The 19565-nt window shown below is 42.7% G+C and overlaps 1 protein-coding gene across 7 annotated transcripts in view; it reads left to right on the top strand.

Moving 5' to 3' along the window:
• LOC128613426 (zinc finger protein 609) overlaps window positions 1-19565 on the top strand; it is a 72650-nt gene that overhangs the window by 18476 nt on the left and 34609 nt on the right. For all 7 annotated transcript variants that reach the window (XR_008386881.1, XR_008386880.1, XR_008386879.1 and 4 more), the window contains exon 2: window positions 1659-2531. Coding sequence is in view for 2 of the 7 variants with exons in the window: in XM_053634163.1 (XP_053490138.1) it covers window positions 1785-2531 (747 nt within the window). In the remaining 5 variants the exon portion in view is untranslated. The remainder of the gene's footprint in view (window positions 1-1658; window positions 2532-19565) is intronic.

Raw genomic sequence — 19565 nt, 5'->3', positions numbered from 1 at the left:
GTTAAAGGTCGTGCTCCTTTGACTAGGGATGGCCTTTCAAGCTTTAGACTGCTAAGCCTCTCCAAGCTTCGTGGCCTGTGAAAAGGTGCACGGCTGGTTCAATTAGTTTCCGGGCATGGAGCTTTGACTAAGCGCCGGTTTTAACAGCCCTTCCCCATTTACGGCTTTGTGCCGACTGTAGCTTTATCTTCCTGTTTTTACTCTCCGTTAATCTCCGGTATCGTGATCTGTTTTACTTTGAGAGAGATGGAACACGTTTCTTCATAAATGACTCTCAAGTAACGGAGTATTCAGGAAAATCTAGTAATGTTAAATACAGTAGTTAACTACAATAGTAGTAGACATTCGTAGAGTTTGTGTAAATTTGCGTATTTAATTCGAACCTCGATTACACCGTCAGGTTTAAACGGCTCGTTTACTTTCACTACACGTGACCCGGTCCCTCCGGGATTCCGCCGTCTTTTTTTTTTTTTTTTTTTTTTTTTGGGATCGCAGGAATGAACACGGAAATGAAGCGAACTCCGCAATATTCGGAGGAGCTTGCGGTTTTCCCGTAGGCTTGGGCCGAGACGCGTCACGTGACACGTCATCGCGCCACGCATCCAGCCAAAGCCCTTTTCGATTCACGTGCGTCAAAGAGGAGTACGGCTAAAACTAAAAACCTCGAGTCGTTTTCCGTAAAAAAAAAAAAGTACAAAGAACTTTTTTTAAAAAAATTTCAAAGCTACAGCGAAATCAAGAATTTCTGGCCCCGATAATCACCAAAAAACCTCTGCGAAATCCTGTACGGACTGTGTAATGACGTGACGTGTACACGTTTTTGGCCGCGCCACAGCAAAATCGAGCATTTTTACAATTTTCAAAACGATCACCAAAACACTCCAGTATGGACTGAAGAACTTCGTGAAAATTCCGTGACGAATGAGACCGGCTGTTAGGGCTGAGCGATACGCCAAAGATATCATATCACGATACTTGAAAACCTTTATTCGATACATATGTATCAAGATGTGCAGCATAATTTAGCTAACTTGCGTTGAAAACATAAACGTAAAGAAATTTTACTTTGATACTGATACAGTTTAATAAATACAGTTTTTTTTTGTTGTTTTTTTTCAAAAGGTATCACGATACGATGATATCGTGGACATAGTTTATAACCGTATCGATAATCCATCTCCCAGCTATGAAGTTGGAACAAAAGTAATGGCGCTCAATAAACATGAGGAAGATTTGACAGGCGTCATGATGGGCTGCGATGGCTGAGCTGCATTACTGGAAGATTTAGCGCTTGCCACGCTTCCGAGGCGCTCGATCACCGCTCTCGAAGAGCTTTGGCTTTTGTGGGGTTTTGTCTGCGTGGCTAACTTGTGAACGCACTCGTTAATTGATCCGCGTTTAGGAATAAACGCACTTGATGAGGATGATCAGCATTGCGGATACTTCTGGCAGGAGTTTTTAGTTTGTTGTGGCCTATAAAAACATTTAAACACAAGATTTACGTACAACTTTGCTAAAAGATTGATAAATAAGGCTGAGTGTCACTTTTTTGGAAGTTCATTGGCCTTCTATCAGTCATTTAAGATTATCTTTGTTTGACTCTCAGTGTGAGCTAATCCTGTTTTCTCTTTGTAACTATTATTATTTCTTCCCTTTAGGGCAAGATGTGGGTGTTCGGGAAGTTGGTATCGATACGTTGAGGCCCCTGTTTCCCCTACTCCCCACCCCCTGGAAGTCTGAGCGATCAGACGTTACAGTGACAGACTCGGGGAGCTGGCACTAAAATGTCCCTAAGTGGTGGCACTGCAGGCGGGAAAGGTGTGGACTCGAATGCGGTGGACCCTTACGACAGCGGTGATGAGTGGGACATCGGCGTCGGCAATCTGATCATCGACCTCGAAGCTGACTTAGAGAAGGACAAACTCGAGATGTCTGGCTCCAAGGAAGCGGGGGGAATGGCAGCTCCGCCCAGCGCCGTCGCTGCCCTGCCCGACAATATCAAGTTCGTGAGCCCGGTCGGCGCCCCTCAAGGCAAAGAGAGCAAATCGAAATCGAAGCGCAACAAGAACTCCAAGGACAATAGTACCAAGAATCCGGCGGGAGACGCCGTGAAAAAAGAGCACCAGGGACGGACCCAAGTGGAGGTTACTTGTACGACAGGTGGTTCAGGAGGCTCCGGGAATGCCGCGCCTGGCAAAGGCACAGAGAAGGGTGGGAAAACGGCCCGCGGCGTTCCAAGCAGCAAAAAGGACAAGGAGGTATCGAGCGGGAAAAACAAGAAGGAGAAAAATGAAGGAGCGGTCGCTGTGGTCGCTATCGAGAAGGAGGTAGCTGCTAACGCTCAAGCACTTGGGAACAGTACTCGCGGTGCCTCCTTCGACAGTACTCAGAACGTGGACATGGCCGTGACCGAGCCACATGGGAATAACACCCTGGATTCTGTAGGAATAGTACCGTTGTCCATTAAATCCGAACCCGAGGACATGGATAACGGCGAGTGCCGAGTGTTAAAGAAAGTGAAAAACGAAAAGGTAAGTTTGGGCGTTTGACGTTTTATTAGAGCGCCGCGGAGTCCTGGATTATTTCTAACGTGCGATGGGATGTGAAAGGGGTCAGGTTAGCGCCCTGTGCTGCCCAACCCCATGATTTGGTTGCCTGGAAACCTAATAGAAAGGCTCTAATTTGATAGTTAACATAATGTAAATAACGTATGGCGAGGTAGTTGGCTAGGTAAGTGTGTGTGTTTGAGGAAAAACCAGTAACCCTTGCAGCTTTTTAGTCACATGGTTACGACTAGGGGAGTAAACCTCAGGCTTTATAATAATTTTGGATTTATAATAATCGATTTGTGATTGTTGCCTCAGTGTCAGGTTTTAAATTGACGCATCGATCCAAATCATCACATCGTTTCCCCCATTTCCCCCCTAGTTTCCCCCCTAGTTTCCCCCCTAGTTTTTCTGGTGGTCAGATGTGGTAATAATATGAAGATTATGAGACCGCTGATTAAAGTCATGACTTTCTGAACTAGAGAGAGGAATCGAGTCGGTGAAGCGCGTAGCGCGACAAAGAACCGAAACCTTACCACAAGAATGCGTGCTGTTTTGCTACACTCCAATGTCTTGAGATTGTAGATCTGAACGCCGTTGTATCTCCGTAGCGCTGTGCCATGCGAGGATCTTTATAGACACGGAATACGAGAGCCAGAATGGGGCGTTGAGAAAGGAGCCGTTGGGAAACGCTGTGTGTAGATTTAAACGATAAATAGCTAAAACGCTAAAAGAATCTTTTTTATTTATTTATTTATTTATTTCTTTATTTATTTATTTTTACACAGCTGATGATGCTGTAAGCACGCTCGAATGCAGCAGAGCCGTTTGTTGGCCCTACGTCTTTAACAGATTCGAGGAATCACTTTGCACTGTACAATAATGCTGTTTGTTTATTGTTGTAAGGTTGTTCTAGTGTACGGATTAGTCCATGTCACTGATGTTTATCCATGTAGAAAGTGAATGAGGAAAATATTCATGGTCCATGTGCTAGTCATTAGAGGAAGACAAAATGCCCTTTTAGCTAAATTAGTGCTGGTGTTCATATTTTGTGATAGCGTGGTGATGTCTGTGATGATATATTAACTCTTCACATTTTTACCGTTTATGGCAATATGAGTCAGTATTTGGCGATGCCATTGAATCTGCTACAAAAAGGCAACGATTTGTTATTTGACAATACCACTCTGATTCTGATTCTGATGCGCACGATTTTCATCTACTATGTTTACATGGAGAGCAGTAATCTAATTATTGACCTTATTCTGAATAAGACAATATTGTGATTAAGGTGTTTACATGAGTGGCTTTTAGAATATTCCTTTCATGTTCCCGTTTTACATGATCTAGTACATAGATGGATTAACGGCACACGTCATTACGTCCCCGCGCCACGCCGTCCGAGTTCCCTCCAGAATTTCACATATCCACATACAGTTCGTCTTCGTTATGGAACCGTGTACAGTTTTGGGTGTTTCATTTTTAATTTTACGAAAGCTTCAAGTGCAGTTAATTATTTGTCATGCTGTACGTGCAAATAGACGACTGCTTGAAGCCGTGGGCTGCGTCCCAAACCGTGTACTTACCTACTGTATGGTATACAGAGATACATGCATTTCTCCTACTGTATAGTATATAGAGATACATGTATTTCTCCTACTGTATAGTATATAGAGATACGTGTATTTCTCCTACTGTATAGTATATAGAGATACGTGTATTTCTCCTACTGTATAGTATATAGAGATACGTGTATTTCTCCTACTGTATAGTATATAGAGATACATGCATTTCTCCTACTGTATAGTATATAGAGATACATGCATTTCTCCTACTGTATAGTATATAGAGATACGTGTATTTCTCCTACTGTATAGTATATAGAGATACGTGTATTTCTCCTACTGTATAGTATATAGAGATACGTGTATTTCTCCTACTGTATAGTATATAGAGATACGTGTATTTCTCCTACTGTATAGTATATAGAGATACGTGTATTTCTCCTACTGTATAGTATATAGAGATACGTGTATTTCTCCTACTGTATAGTATATAGAGATACGTGTATTTCTCCTACTGTATAGTATATAGAGATACGTGTATTTCTCCTACTACACAGTAGGTAAGTTTCCTACTGTATAGCAGCCGCGCTCTCTTGTTTGCCGTGAAACGGTTAAGCACTGCCGTGTGTGAACGTGTCCTGTCGCAAAATGCGGTGAAAACTCCCACACGACGTTAATACTGTGATTAAGGTGTGTACATGTCTGTAACACACTTCCATAATGCGACTAAAACAGGAATACTCCACACGTCTTAGTTCCATTTGTGTTTACTTCGAGTATGACTTTAGGCGGATTAAGGTCATCAGAAATCGCTGTTTACGTGCTAGTTTCTTAATCAGAGTATCGTCTTAATCGGGTTCATATCGGATTATCGTCGTCCATGTAAACGTACTGAGTGATAAGGCAACGATTCAATATTTGACAATACCGCTGATTCTCATACGTACGATTTTGATTCATAGGGCACAGATTAGGTATTTGACAATGCCCCGACCAAATCTGCTCCATGAAGCGATTTCGATTTCTAAGGCAAAGATCGTCTCTTTGACGATACCACCGAATCCGCCATGATTTCAACTCACGGAGACGAACGAACTCTTCTCCAGCCACGTTTGTACCGTTTGAGCGTTCACGACTTCATAAAGTACACGAATGGAAATGAAAACGGAAGATTTAAGACGTGCTATGATTACAGCCACGCCGCGGTCGTTTACAACCCTGCGTTAACACCGGCCCTGCTCGTACGGCGAGATATATATATATATATATATATATATATATATATATATATATAAATATAATAGTGTCTTTACGACCGTGTTCGTGGCTCATGGCATTAGCGAAGCACTTCTATAAAGCTGTTCCCCGTGTGAGGGGTAAAATGCAGAGCTACAGAAATTGGCTTCATTTTATTAAACGGCCGTGTACGTGTGTTAATGTTCGACGCCGTGTGATCAGATTTTTTTCATTATATTATTATAAGAATGGCACAGAGTCCAGATGTCATGAAAGGAGTCGTGTTAGTGTTAAAAATAATAATAATAATAATAATAATAATAAAAAGTGCAATAAATGAGATCTTGTTGTAAGATGTAATAATATTATGTATCTAATACTTATTAATTCCCTTGGAGCATTCAAGTAAGTAGGAATGACTTCATAAATTAGCATCATAGTTTGCTTAATTCATCACAGTTTCATGTAATTATGTTGCCATAATTGATGCACACGAGAGTGCTCGATTTCGTGATATTAAATAAGTTAACGAGCAGATAATTAGGAACAACCCTCAGTAGTGCTGTCGGAGGTTGTTTTAAGAAAATAATCAACGTCAGGACAAAACGGAGTAACGTTTACATTCCGATTAGGACTTTATTATTGGCGTTTCTCGTAGCGTTCAATTCCTCTCACGCTTCAGAAATCTGCCGCCGCTAATGAGTTTTTGCGCATGAAAATACAACACGTCGTACTTTTTATCCGTTTATGAACGGGCTGTTGCTATAGAAACGATACCGTGTTAGAATGATAGAGCGCAGTAAACCCGTGTTGCGTCTTAATTTGCGTACTTTTATACTGTGCGCGAAAAGTATGTACTCTTGTTGTGAAGGAAAAGATACATGCTTTTTGAGTGTGTAGCAAAAGAGTATGCAAGTACTGGGACACGAACACGTCACGTCACGTCCCGGGAGAGGACGTTGCGGTCTAGTCACACACACCTTCGCTGTAAACACACTCCTCGTTGCTTCATTCATTATTCCTTATATAGTTTGTACTATGTTCTTTAAGTGGGCATTCCCTTCATTTATTTTCATTTAGATGTAGTGCTTAACTTTTAAGTTCTTACTCTTAAATACTGAAGACGCAGGTTGGGAAATGGTCTGCGCTTATATGGGACACTTCGGCATGTGGAGTCACGTGGGCCGGGAATCGAACCGCCAGCCCTATCATTAGTGGACAACACTCTCTACTACCTGAGGACGCACTTTGCACAATGTTACACTCGTCACTCGCTATGTTTACATGTCGAATCCGGTGAAGCAAACCAGCACGAAACTCCTCCTCCTCCTCCCTGGCACAAGGAGTTGTGGGTAATATTCTCTGAAAAAGTGTCCACGGATCCACACTACCGGAAACAGTAGGCCATCCGGGTACCTTTTGGGATACTCATTTCAACGTACTACGATTCGGGCCACGCTAATCTTAATCTCAGGCACTATTTAAGACGCATAGTAGGCGAATTGGGAATAGAAAAGTAATCAACGCCTTCTGTCCAATCAGCATTGAGAATTGAGCGGTGCGGTCACTGAGTAACCGAGCGGTAGGAGAGTCATAATGAAGGTTCAGATTCTTAGCCATTGAAAGTTTTCACCCGTAAATAGTGTCTCGGTGGGATTTCGAGGAGCCGGTTAGTAACGCAGAGACGTCGTGTTGGCGGAAAACGTCGCACCGAGGTTCGAGTTCTCGACGCGCTGGTCGTTCTCTCACGCTGCCATTTTGAGACGGATTTCTGCCGCTGACCTCCGAGTGACTCTTCAACCTGAATTAAAGTGTCCCAGAGTGTGAAATCTCCCTGCTGCATTAAAGCACACACACACCATTCTTTTCAGCTCCGAAAGGAAGATTTGTTGTAATAATTGATATTTTACGTACACGCAGGCTCTCCTCGGCAGATCTCTAACAAAGTGGATAAACCGTACAAGGTGATGAAATGTCTCAGAATCTCATGTTCAAACGATCACAGATCAGGAAACAAAGCCCTTTTCCTCTGCATGGTTTTTTTTTGAGCTTCGTAAGGCGAGGACGAGTGGTTCTGGACTAGTGTGTGTGTGGGGGGCGAGTCTTGAGCTTACGTTGCTAATTCAGCTCTTGAAAAGCTCAGAGAGAGAGAGAGAGAGAGAGAGAGAGGGAGAGAGAGGGAGGCAGCTGTCTCCTATTGTCGGCTGCCGGATTTCCAGCATGCCTCATTTCACCTTTCAGAGCGAACAGCAAGAAAGCTTGCGAGGGGAAAGGGGGGGGGATAAACAAACAAAAGCCTGATAAATGAAAGATCTGTCGAACGTCTCGAGTCGCTACAGATTCTTTAAATAGAAAGCGGATGGATGTCCAGTCGGTCTGGTCACTGGGTTAATAATAAGATGGGAGTGGGTTTTTCTTTCCCTCTGTGGGGGCAGGGGGAGGATTGGAAGCACCGCCCCAGTGTGTTTGGGGGGTGGGAAGAGGGCATTTCAGGAGAAACGAAATGGAAGAGGACAAGGAGGAGGAGGAGGAGGGGGAGGGTCGAGTTTGGACTGGAGGAAAGGCCGAAGTCTTTAACCTCCCACATGTCGAGTAGCTCGTCACAAAATGAATCCAGATACTTTTATTGTGTTTTTTTTTTTTTTTTCTCGATAACACACGACAGGAATCTGTCGCAAATAACGAGAAGACAGAATTCATTCTTACTACACGCTATCCCGTCAGTAGTCGAGCGACATTTCCCATCTGTCTGAGCATCGCCTGCACCTCTTAAAAAGGACTAAACGACTGAGCCGTGTTCTGTGATGCCGAGAGAGAAATGAGAGAAGACACGACAAAGTCAAAGACGGTGAATCATAAAGGCTGTAATAATTTCGAGCATCGGGTCTTGCGGATGTAATCATGGGCGGTTGAAGGGATTTCCCCTGGCTGATATAATACCAGAAGCGAAAGTTGTTTTGCTTGTGGTGGAGGCAGGGAAAGAAAAAAAAAATCTGTGCCTTAGAAAGAAAAAAAAAAAAAAAAACCCCTACGCAGGTTTATACGAGTCATTCGTCCCTTCTCAAAACGACCGTCGTAAAATTCAAACGACCTCGGCTGTGTTTATTCAGTTTGATACCGCGGTGGTGTTTATCGTCTTCCAGCCGAAGGTCAAGTTTCCATGACAGCACAGTTCTGACATGGGAAAGTCTTCAAGACCGATGACTTTGCGCTTTTCCCTTTCGTCCACGAGATAACATGACAATTTGGAGGTGGAGGGGGGTTGTCTTATTGACGTCGGTAGAAAGAAAGAAAAAAGAAATGCCGGCGAGGGAGCGATCGTTTGTTTAAACGGCGCACTCCGTTAATATCGGCACCCTTGTTAAATATGAGCAAAGAAGGCGGTGAAAAATTGTCTATTGTTTAACCTTTTGTTCGGAAACTTCAGAGTGCTCTCATGGATATCAAAAAAATTGCAAAACACAACACTTGTTTATCCCAAAAAAAAAAAATTATATCTTAGTTTAAATATAGGTGTGCAACAATTATTGGCACCCTTTTAGTCAATGCTTTGCGCTACCTCCCTTTGCCAAGATAACGGCAATACTAGTGGAGGGCACTGTAGCCGTTATAACATAAGCAATAAGGGGAACTGTTTTATGTCTCATGGATCTTCCACAACATTAAATGTAGCTATAAATGGCTAAAAATGTTTTTTTTAATTAATTAAAAAATGCGACTGTGAAATTGTCAGATCCACAGTTATAGGAAAGTGATTGACTTCGGCGTGGTCACGGTAACTCTTTATCACGCCACAAAGCATTGGGCCAACTTTGTTCTCGTGGATTGTTGGTTCATTCCGTTCGGAATTTAGAATTGTAGAATTTTACTTTTTAAGTTGTTATGTCTGTGGTGCAGTGTGTTTTTAATTTAATGTTTTAATTGAAATAAAAAAAAAAGTCAGTCCGTCCAGGATTTTGCGATCGCAGAAATGAATGCAAAATCAGTGAAATGGAGCAATATTCGGAGGAGCGCGCAATATTTCAGAATTGCCGCAGATTTGGGCCAAAACGCGTCATGTGACGTCTTCAATTCGGGTGCGTCGAACATGAGTACAGCTAAAAAGGTCTCATTTACCAACAAAATCACTGCAGAAGACACTGCGATTGCAGTTTTGCCAATTCAATAGCTTTCCGCGAAGCAACAGAAAAAAACTCTGCAAATTGCATCGTAAATTTTCGCAAAATCCAGCATTATCGGCCGCAACGATCACAAACAAACTCCACGAAACCCTGGATGGACTGTAAAGTCGCTTGCATGGCTTGTAGTTTGTCACTTGTGGATTTTCACTTTCGAGCGTTTTTTGTTTCTTTTAGCCGGGATGTAAAATCATAGTAGCTATATCCAGCTTTTAAAGCGAACTAGTTAAACCCAAACTGAAAAACTCACTAATCAGTGGGAAAACTTGAAAAAGTTCTGTGTTACATGCTCAGTGACACACTGGTGGCGGGTTAACAAAGCTAGCTACCTGCACTAGCTACGCACACTTGCCGGATGCACCAACGATCTCTGCTGCGAACCCCCCAACCCCCATGGTTGTACGTTTTTCATCCCTTTTATTCCGTGAAGCAGTAAATGGGAATAAAGTTGAGAGCTGAAGGAACGTCGGACCACACAAGTGATCGGATCGATCCGAGGAATCGTTCAAGCCAGCCGTTTGGATTTGTGCGCGCTATGGCTAGCTAATAAAATTGTCATTGTCGTTGGAGAAAAAAAAAAACCCCCGACGCAAAGCAGTCGTAACTGTAGCAGAAGTGTTTTGTTTTTTGTGTGCGTAATGGATAGGCGGGGTTTAACCGACGGGAGCTCCCGCGTTTCTTTCTCATCAGTCATCTTCTAGAGAAAAGTATTTTAAATAGACTCCGTGGTGAACGATTCGAGTTTCCAGCTCTTCACCCTGCACCATTTGAAATTCCTCAGCATGACCTACTCTCGCTGCGTCCCACGCAAGCTTCACAAAGGCAGAGCGCGCAACGCGGCCGTCCGCGTACAGAGGCGATGCGACACAGCCTCCGGGCTCTCCTCGACTAGGAGAAGCTGTTAATCCACACAAGGCCAAAAAAAAAAAAAATCAGACCGTTCAATACGATCGTCTTGCAGCTAAGAGCGCACTAAAGCCAGAGCTGTGATGTATTAATAATAAGCACACAGGCCTGGAGGAAGAGCACAAACCTTCATGCGAGTCCAAAACCATATCTTTCAGCCGTGTGCTTAATTACAGAGACGAGTGCCCGTAAGAGCCTGTAATTATTACCGCAGTGTGCGTTTGGTTTCTTAGAGACAAGGACAATGCATGTGCTCAAATTTTCTGCTCGTTGCAGGATTATTATTATTTTTTTTTTACCGGCGACGACATCACTTCCTGTCGTCCGGCGTCCAAGAATGCAGCTTCAGGTCAGAAGGCGTTCAGATTTCTGTACCAGTAAGTTCTGGATGAAATTCAAATTCACGGGTTTATAATAGAGCGTTTGTGCGTTCTATATCTAATACCTTATTGTTTCTATAGCGACAGCGTACTCGGGGACTTGTACGGCGGACGCACTACAAATCCAAGAGTAATAATAAACGGATTACATACATGTTGTTGTTTAAGGAGGGAAAATGTAATGTCGAGATGACGTTTTGAGCGAGGCGATGATGGAAGTCTTCGGTTTCAGGCTGGGTGTGTGTGTGTGTGTTTGTGTGTGGGTGTTTTTTGCACCCCCCCCCCCCCAAAGTATTAACTTTAGAGAGAGTAATAAGGGATGCTGGTGAAGGAGGAGCTGTTTATAAGTCGTATTATTACAGTATGCAGTGATTGAGTTGGAATCCAGAGTTTTCTTGTTGGATGAAATCTCATTGGTCAGGTTCTGTAAAAGCAGCTCTGAGAGGAGAGGAGAGGAATGCCGGCTGTAAATCTAATCACAGGTCTATATTAACGTTATCGTTTCTATAGTAACGGGTCATTCACAGGGGTTTGTATGGTGGACTGTGGTGGCTGGTGTGACTACTGAACAGCTCTTTTTAACGGTTTTGACATGGTTGTGTAACTGTATAACTTGTGTGGCGATACGGTCATAAGTTTAAATGTGCCTTGTTGAACCTGCAAAATGGTAATAATTAAAAATAATGATAAAAAAGGGATCGTAAAAATCGCATTTTGCTTTTTATTTAGTGGCTATATGATGTCGAGATCCATCTCTCACGACTGAGGGACTCGTACAGGACTATTACAAAAGGTGCAAACGTTCACTGATGCTCAAGAAGGCAACACGATACATTAAGAGCCGGGGGGTGTAAACTTTTGAACAGGATGATCTGAGTAAATTGTTATTATTTTGTCTTCTGGGAAACATGTAAATATCTTATGTAGCGTCTGAAGGGCGGTACTAAACGGAGGGAAAAAAGATCTTTAAACAAAATAACAGTGTACACCGATCATCAAAAGTTTACACCCCCCCCCGGCTCTTAACGTATCGTATTGCCTTCTTGAGCATCATTGAACGTTTGGACCTTATGTAATAGTCGTGTACGAGTCCCTCAGTCGTCCTCAGTGTGAAAAGATGGATCTCAACATCATATAGTCACTGTTAGAAAGGGCTTAAATGTGCAGAAGATGCTGGAAAAGTAACGAATGTGTAGGACCTGGAGGATTTTTCTGAAGAACAGTGGGCAGTTTAACTGCTCAGGACAAACAAGGGACTCGTGAAGAACTCTCACAGAACATAAACACAGTCGCTGATCGTCCAGGTAACGCCACAGTGTTAATAATCAAGTGTGTGTAAACTTGATCACTCCACGGGTTGCAGATGGAATGCTGCATTAGAATGCTGATATCGCGCATTTCCACATCATGCACACGGTCACACTTTTTTTTGCATCGTTACACCCCGACTTGCTAGCATGGACGTAAGGTCAAAAGAAAACCGATCCAGTTGTCGATCGCTTTTCCACACTACAGGGCGTAGCGATCTCGTCGTCTCACAGCACCTCTCTTGAAATGTCTCAAGCTTGCGATTTAGATTCGGGCGTTTGTTAACATTTCATATCGCAGCCCTCTCGGACAGAGAGATTTATTTTCCCTTCGTTTGATCGGCTTACGTTCTGACCTTTAGATCAGACGTGTTAATTTATAGACGGTCTCGTTTTCGTAAAGGAACTTTTCAGTCTTCCTCTAAATCTCGTCCCCCAGCCCCCCCCCTCTCTTTCTCTTTCAAACGGCTGAGCAGTGAAAAGGCCCGAAGGTTAACAAGTCTGCTGCTGTGTTTGACATCTTTGTGCAGTGGATTGAATTACTCTTTGCCTAATGAGGTTAGTGTCGCAGGAAAGATTGCTTTAAGAAGATTAGACGGTATTGTGGAAGATTTCTCTCGTTGAAAAGGCGGTCGGTTCACGTTTTTGCGGGTTCCAGAGCGTCGTTTCGCCTCGTTTTATCATTCGTCCCGGTTTAAAAACAGGACCGCGTGTTTAAAGCAGAGAGGACGCACGCGTTAGGGGTTATTCTGGTGGGATTGATGGACGGAAAGTGGCAGAAAGCTTACTCGGCACGTCTCTGTTAGGACACGGTACTCCGACGGCATCGTGGTGACGGATTAGATGCGAAGACGACAGGCTTCTTTTTCTTCCATTTGAGTCAAATAAAATAAAATAATAATAATAATAATATGCAAGATATGATCAAAATGTTTGTGTTGGATGTTTCGCAGCTTTCTGTTCGTTTGGTTTTCTCGGAGCGTCCTCATCATTCACTAATTAAGTCCAAGGACTGATTTTAGGCTTCCTGCCAGGTTTGTTCAGAATTGATCTGGCCCTGAACAGTTGTAATTTTTTTAATGCATCACACATTTCATTAATTTCCCAGACTGAGCATAAAAAAAAAAAATGGCTTAATGAACATTTGAGTAGAGCTGGATACGATACAATGATATAATATTGATATTGTGATAAATTCCAACAGTACTTATTATTATTATTATTTTTTTGCGTTAGTATATTTGTCCATCCATCCAGTTTCTATGCCGCTTATACACAGGGTTGCGAGCCTATCCCAGAGAACTCTGGGTACAAGTCAGAGGACACAGTGAACAGGGTGCCAACCCATCTCAGGGCACCATCACACACATTCATACACCGCGGACATTTTGGGAATTAGCCTACAACCAGTCTGTACAGGATTTCGCAGAGGTTTTTTTGTGATTGTTGCGGCCAAAAATGCTTGATTTTGCTATGGCTTTTTTTCTAAATTTGCGATGCAACTTGCAACTAACCCTAACCCCATGCAACTTGCAACTAACCCTAACCCCATGCAACTTGCAACTAACCCTAACCCCATATAACTTGCAACTAACCCTAACCCCATGCAACTTGCAACTAACCCTAACCCCATGCAACTTGCAACTAACCCTAACCCCATGCAACTTGCAGCTAACCCTAACCCCATGCAACTTGCAACTAACCCTAACCCCATGCAACTTGCAACTAACCCTAACCCCATGCAACTTGCATCTAACTCTAACCCCATGCAACTTGCAACTAACCCTAACCCCATGCAACTTGCATCTAACTCTAACCCCATGCAACTTGCAACTAACCCTAACCCCATGCAACTAACCCTAACCCCATGCAACTTGCAACTAACCCTAACCCCATGCAACTAACCCTAACCCCATGCAACTTGCAACTAACCCTAACCCCATGCAACTTGCAACTAACCCTAACCCCATGCAACTAACCCTAACCCCATGCAACTTGCAACTAACCCTAACCCCATGCAACTAACCCTAACCCCATGCAACTAACCCTAACCCCATGCAACTAACCCTAACCCCATGCAACTAACCCTAACCCCATGCAACTAACCCTAACCCCATGTTTTTTGTTGTTGTTGTTGCAGAAAACTACTTGAATTGGTGAAATCGCATGAAATAATTTTGCACGGTTTTTCGCAGTGGTGTCTGTTGGTTAACGAGACCTTTTAGCTGTACTCATGTTCGACGCACGTGAATCGAAGAATGGCATTGACCGTATGCACGTCGTGACGATGTCACGTGACGCATCTCGGCCCAGAAACGCGGAAAATCTGCTGAAAAATTGCAGACTCCTCCGAATATTGCAGTTTTTCCTTGATTCCATGTTCATTTCTGCGAAATCCTAGAAGGACCGGTTTACTGCTGCGTTTCCATAGAAGTTAAAATTTAAATTGAAGTATAATAAATCCTGATGTAAACTGGAATCATTTACTTATTCATTTATTTATTCTGTTACCTCGTCTCCGTTTGAGAACACTCAGCCGTGGTCGATCTCGCGCCCAGAAACGTGTGTTCAGACTTTCATTGCTGTGTAAAGCTTTACAGAGCTGGATGAAAGGATTATATTTCCCCCGATAATGTTCATCAAGCAGGCCCTTGTGCTCGGCGCCGCCCTCTTCTTCTTCCCTGGCTGTCTGAGCGCTGGGCCTCTTTAATTCATCCCACAAAGGCTTTTCAAAAACAGCTTAAGCTGCTGAGTGGAATGAAGAAGAAGAAGAAGAGAAAGAAACACGAAACACGACGCCCCTTAAGGACCGATGCACTAATACTCTTTATTACGTGTAGAAGCTGCTGTGGAATCATTTATTAGGCCGGTTTGAAAGCTTATTACTTTAGGAAAAAGTATATCCTAAACAAATCCAAGCGCTGTTAAAAGTTCACAAGGGGGTGATGCACGTGCTACCGGGTGGTCCGGGGAAATTAGCCGGCTAACAATCGCAGGTTTGGTGTGTAGCTGACAGATGTGGCCTTTACACCAGCGCTCACCCGGATGAGGTTTTTTCTTCCCAGCTGAAATAAAATTGTGATGATGAGGTGTAAAGGAAAGGCGCGAGTGTTGTAGGTGTAGACTGATTGTAGATGTGGATGAGGTTCTGGAGTGTTAACTACAACAGCCCTCCCATCCCCTCTCCGCTCATGCACGACGGATAACCGTCGAACGGAAGCCGACGTGCCTGTTTTTACGTCTCAAGAAGACAGTTGGGTGCTGTGTGGTGGTGCGAGAGGAGGATCGCGTCGCGACTCCTGCTCTTGCCGTGAACGAGCGTTCGAAACGAGTGTTGGTAACCTGAGAGGTTAATCACATTTCCTTGCTTCGCCGTTCCACATGTGTGTTTGTGTCTGTCGGAGGTAGTACCACCCACACGGAGGCTCGCCTGTGTTTAGAGGAAGCAGCAAGCGCATGACGTCTATAAATAGTTCGCAAGGTCTGTAGGGACGGCTGGATATACACCAGGCTGCTTGTATTTGGGAAGTGGTTAATAAAGTGATTTAAAAAAAAAAAAAAAGATACAAACGAATCGCTATGAATGTTTAACGACGTCTTTTGTTCAATTATGTATTTTGCTGTAAGGGTCGGGGTTTATTATTTGTGCTTGTGGCTGTAAATCCATAATTCCTTTTACTTGTGTGGATTCTCGTTAGTCTCTGTAAATAAAGTATAATTGAGTGATTACAGCAGTTTAACTGGAGTGGACAAATCGCTTCCCCGGGACAAACAGATTATATATCAATGCTTTCGTTTTGGGTTTTTTGGGTGGTTTTTTAATACACAGTTTCCCGGTATTTTATGTCATTACTTACTTTTTTTTTTTTGTGGCTTTAGCAAAAGAAAACGTCACACAATTGATCTGTTTGTTTAAAGAGAACAAGCAGCAGTCACTTTACCGTGCGTCTGTTTCCATGGTCACATAATTAGCTTTGTATGCGGTTCACTTAGAAATTATGTTAATTGTCCAGTTGTTATCCTCGTCAAAAATAACATTTTTGGCTTGCTAATAAAGTTGTGATTTGTCAAAACCCTTGTAAATATCAGTTATTTGTTTGTTTATTTATTTAGTCATTTAACCCTGTTAACACAGAAATGATTTAATACATATCCAGATGTTTTACAGTATATAGTGATGTATAAAACAATAAAAAGGATGAACAAATCTGGAGAGGAAAAATTGGGGGGGGGAGGGGGGGGTTAGCATTTTACTATTTTGAAGATCAAATATTTTAACACCAACTAAAAAAAGATATCTATGATATCTTGGAAAAGCATATTGTATCTAGTTTATCACAATATCATTATATCGTTCAGTCAGAGTTTATAATCTTTAGATGTTCATTTTTTTATTAATTAAAGTGGCATGCTATATGAATTTTGACCCTTTTTTTTTTTTCTCCCTTCTCTATCGAATATCACTTCAGTTGTTAACACCATGAGGAATGTCATGAGTTTAAAAAATAAAAAGATAAAAAAAGGATGAATCATTACCCCTGAAATAAAACGAGAATGTATTCACGTTCAGGTGTAAAATATTAACATATTCGTGTACGCTATCTAAAATGTATAGTTTGACGTACTTTGACTTAAGTTCCACATTTTAGGACGTTTGCATCGTGATACTCATTCCCGAGGTGTCAAAATAAAATAAAAAAAAAGATGAGGGGTGTCTTGGAAAAGGGGGTTAAATTTAATTTCAGAGCCATGTTGTGTCAGGAGTTTCAGGTGATTTGGAGCTTATACTTACTCACTAAACAAAGCCTTAACCCTATTAACTGTTCTGTTATGGGTCTGAAATACTGGTTTTCTCTTTGAAATTTTTTGACGTTCCTCATTTAGGGTCATGAACTTGTATGTAAGTAAAGGTTTACTGTTTTAAAGCGCACCCATTATGGTTTTGAAACTAATTTTGTTTTAAAGGTCTCGTACGATAGATTTACACGCATCCAAGTTCAAAAAACACTTTAACGTGCTCATGATTTAAACTGCAGCATTATCCTTTTTTTTCCCCGCCAGTGACACAAACGACTCGTTCAATGATCCGTTCTAAATGATTCGTTCTAAACTCCTCCTTTCAGAGAGCATACTCTGCTCTGATTGGTCAGATGTCCCAGTCTGTTGTGATTGGTCTACCGCTGTCAGCAAGTAGCCGATGAAGACCAGAGGCGGGGCTTTTTGTTACAAACCTACGTAGGTTAGTACAGGAAGTAAAGTCTGGAATCACTAACGACTCGTTTCAGCTGTTCAGAATCGATTCCTTCTTTTGGGAGTCGATAACTCCGTTTGTCGTGCGCTTTGATTTTTGAAACTTTGCAGACTTTTTTACATTCACAAACAGCGACATATATAACACACTATATGAAAGGTCATATCTGAAAAACCATAATAGGTGCACTTTAAGCTGTTCTTTGCTGTTTTTTTGTGTGTATTTAAACTGCGGAAGTCACTTTGACCCATGACATAACTTTTGGATGTAACTTTTTTTTTTCAAAAATAATAGGAGGGTTAAGCATGCCTGAGTGTGTGTGGACGCTATGCATGCAAGTGTTCATTTATACATTTTGTTTACAAAACTTTTGCTGTTTAGTCTGGGGGGTTTTTTGGTTGTTTTTTTTTTTGCACTGAAATAGATTATTTTGTCTAGATTTTATGTTTGTAGTTTAAGAGGATCCCGCTGAGCGTACACACTGTTGAACTGTAACCCTACAGATTTGCGACGTGTCTCTATTTGCTGTAAAGTAAAGTGCACTAAGTAAGCAAAGGGGCTAAAGTCGGAGAAATCCCCCATGCCTCTTAGCCGCTTATCTGGATTTCCTCTCTGGTCCAGCCTCCTCTTCTCCTCTCTTCTCTCTTCTTCTCAAGGGTGACCTTGACAAGAATGTGGATTATTATTGTAATAGATACTGTTGTGTGTAAGTGAGTAGCAGTCGGTGGTCAAGAGCAGGGCGTATGTCAGGACACTGCCCTTTCTCACATATAGGCCTACATCTGCTCTCTCTCTCTCTCTCTCTCTCTCTCTCTCTCTCTCTTTACTGTGTGCTCCATGTCATCAGCGCTCGGCTTGACATCTGGATCATTTCTTCGTCTTTGTCTTCCCGAGTCCTCGTTTGCGTAAACGAAAAGGCAGACCCCCGTGACCCATCGCTTAAATAAATAAATAAGTGAATTTCCAGTTCAGGCAGAGAAAATGTCTTTTTACTGACTCATACACACAACGTACATTATCAAGCCCGAAGGCGGGAGAGGCATCGAGCAAGTCTTCCTTCATCCATGTGCGAGTGGAAAAGCTGGCAGCGTTCCTCCCTCCTTCCCTTCCCCCCTCCCTCCCTCATTTTCATTCTCAGAGAGGAATGCATGTCGCCTCTTTGGGCTGAAGTAAGGAGGGCAGTTCAGGGGCCTCAGTCCTCCCCTGTGCCTTGCCTCCCCGAGGCGGTGAACAATACAAGGAAAGCCGGCCAGCTGCAGAGAGAGAGCGAGCGAGAGAGAGAGAGAGAGAGAGAAAGAGAGACGGAGAACGGATGGGGGTTGGTTGAACATACCCCGAGATGGAGGACGTCTCTTCAGGCACCTGCTGGGTAGAAGCCAGGCTGTAAAAGATCTCCGAGTCACTCACGACCATTTCAGTTAGCAAATTGGAAACAGTTTATCCGTTCCAAGCTGTGCAGGTCAACACCACTAACATTCCCCTTAGGTACAGAACAAAATATTGCACGCATTTGTTTTGTTCCCGATGATTGATGCATCTGCACTGGCAAAGTTGACATGATAATGGTCCATTTAGTATTCCAGGAAGGAGGAGGAGGGGGGAAAAAAAACAACACCTCCATCACGAGAGCCAAGGACTATCGAGATTTGTGTGGAAAAATACATTCATCACGAAACTAATTTCTAATGTCACGATTTGTATTATTCACTCGCAACTCAACTCCGTCTGGATATTAATGAGTTACTGCGTTAGATCACCGTCCTGGATCTGGAAATCGTGTAACGCCTGGAGGATGATGGATTAATCCCGTTCTCTATGCTCCAGGCTGGACGGCTTTTGTTACGATGTTAAGCGCTGCACAGAGCTCGTTTCTAATAGGGAAGCTTATCTGCTGGAACAATTACGATAACCATCATTATGTTTTGCCCAATTGAGCCTGAAAACAAGAATATATTTATTGCTACATGAACCACGGCGCTCACAAGAGGAGCTTTTTGTAAGGTTTTCACCGGACGTCAGGTAGATGGAGCATTTCACAATACTGGACGGTATTTCTGTCATACGAAATGCGTCATGATGATATGATATTTATAGATCGCCAACATACTGAAATGAAATCAGTAGTGCTGTATTGAGAAACTTTTAGTGGGGGGAAACCGAGAAAGGAGTAACGTTTTAACGAACACACGCTCTCAT

The sequence above is a fragment of the Ictalurus furcatus genome, chromosome 10 (genome assembly GCF_023375685.1).
Source record: "Ictalurus furcatus strain D&B chromosome 10, Billie_1.0, whole genome shotgun sequence".
Classification (NCBI taxonomy): Eukaryota; Metazoa; Chordata; class Actinopteri; order Siluriformes; family Ictaluridae; genus Ictalurus; species Ictalurus furcatus.
Note: the sequence above shows the minus strand (reverse complement) of the source record. Positions and strands in the feature narration are given on the sequence as shown.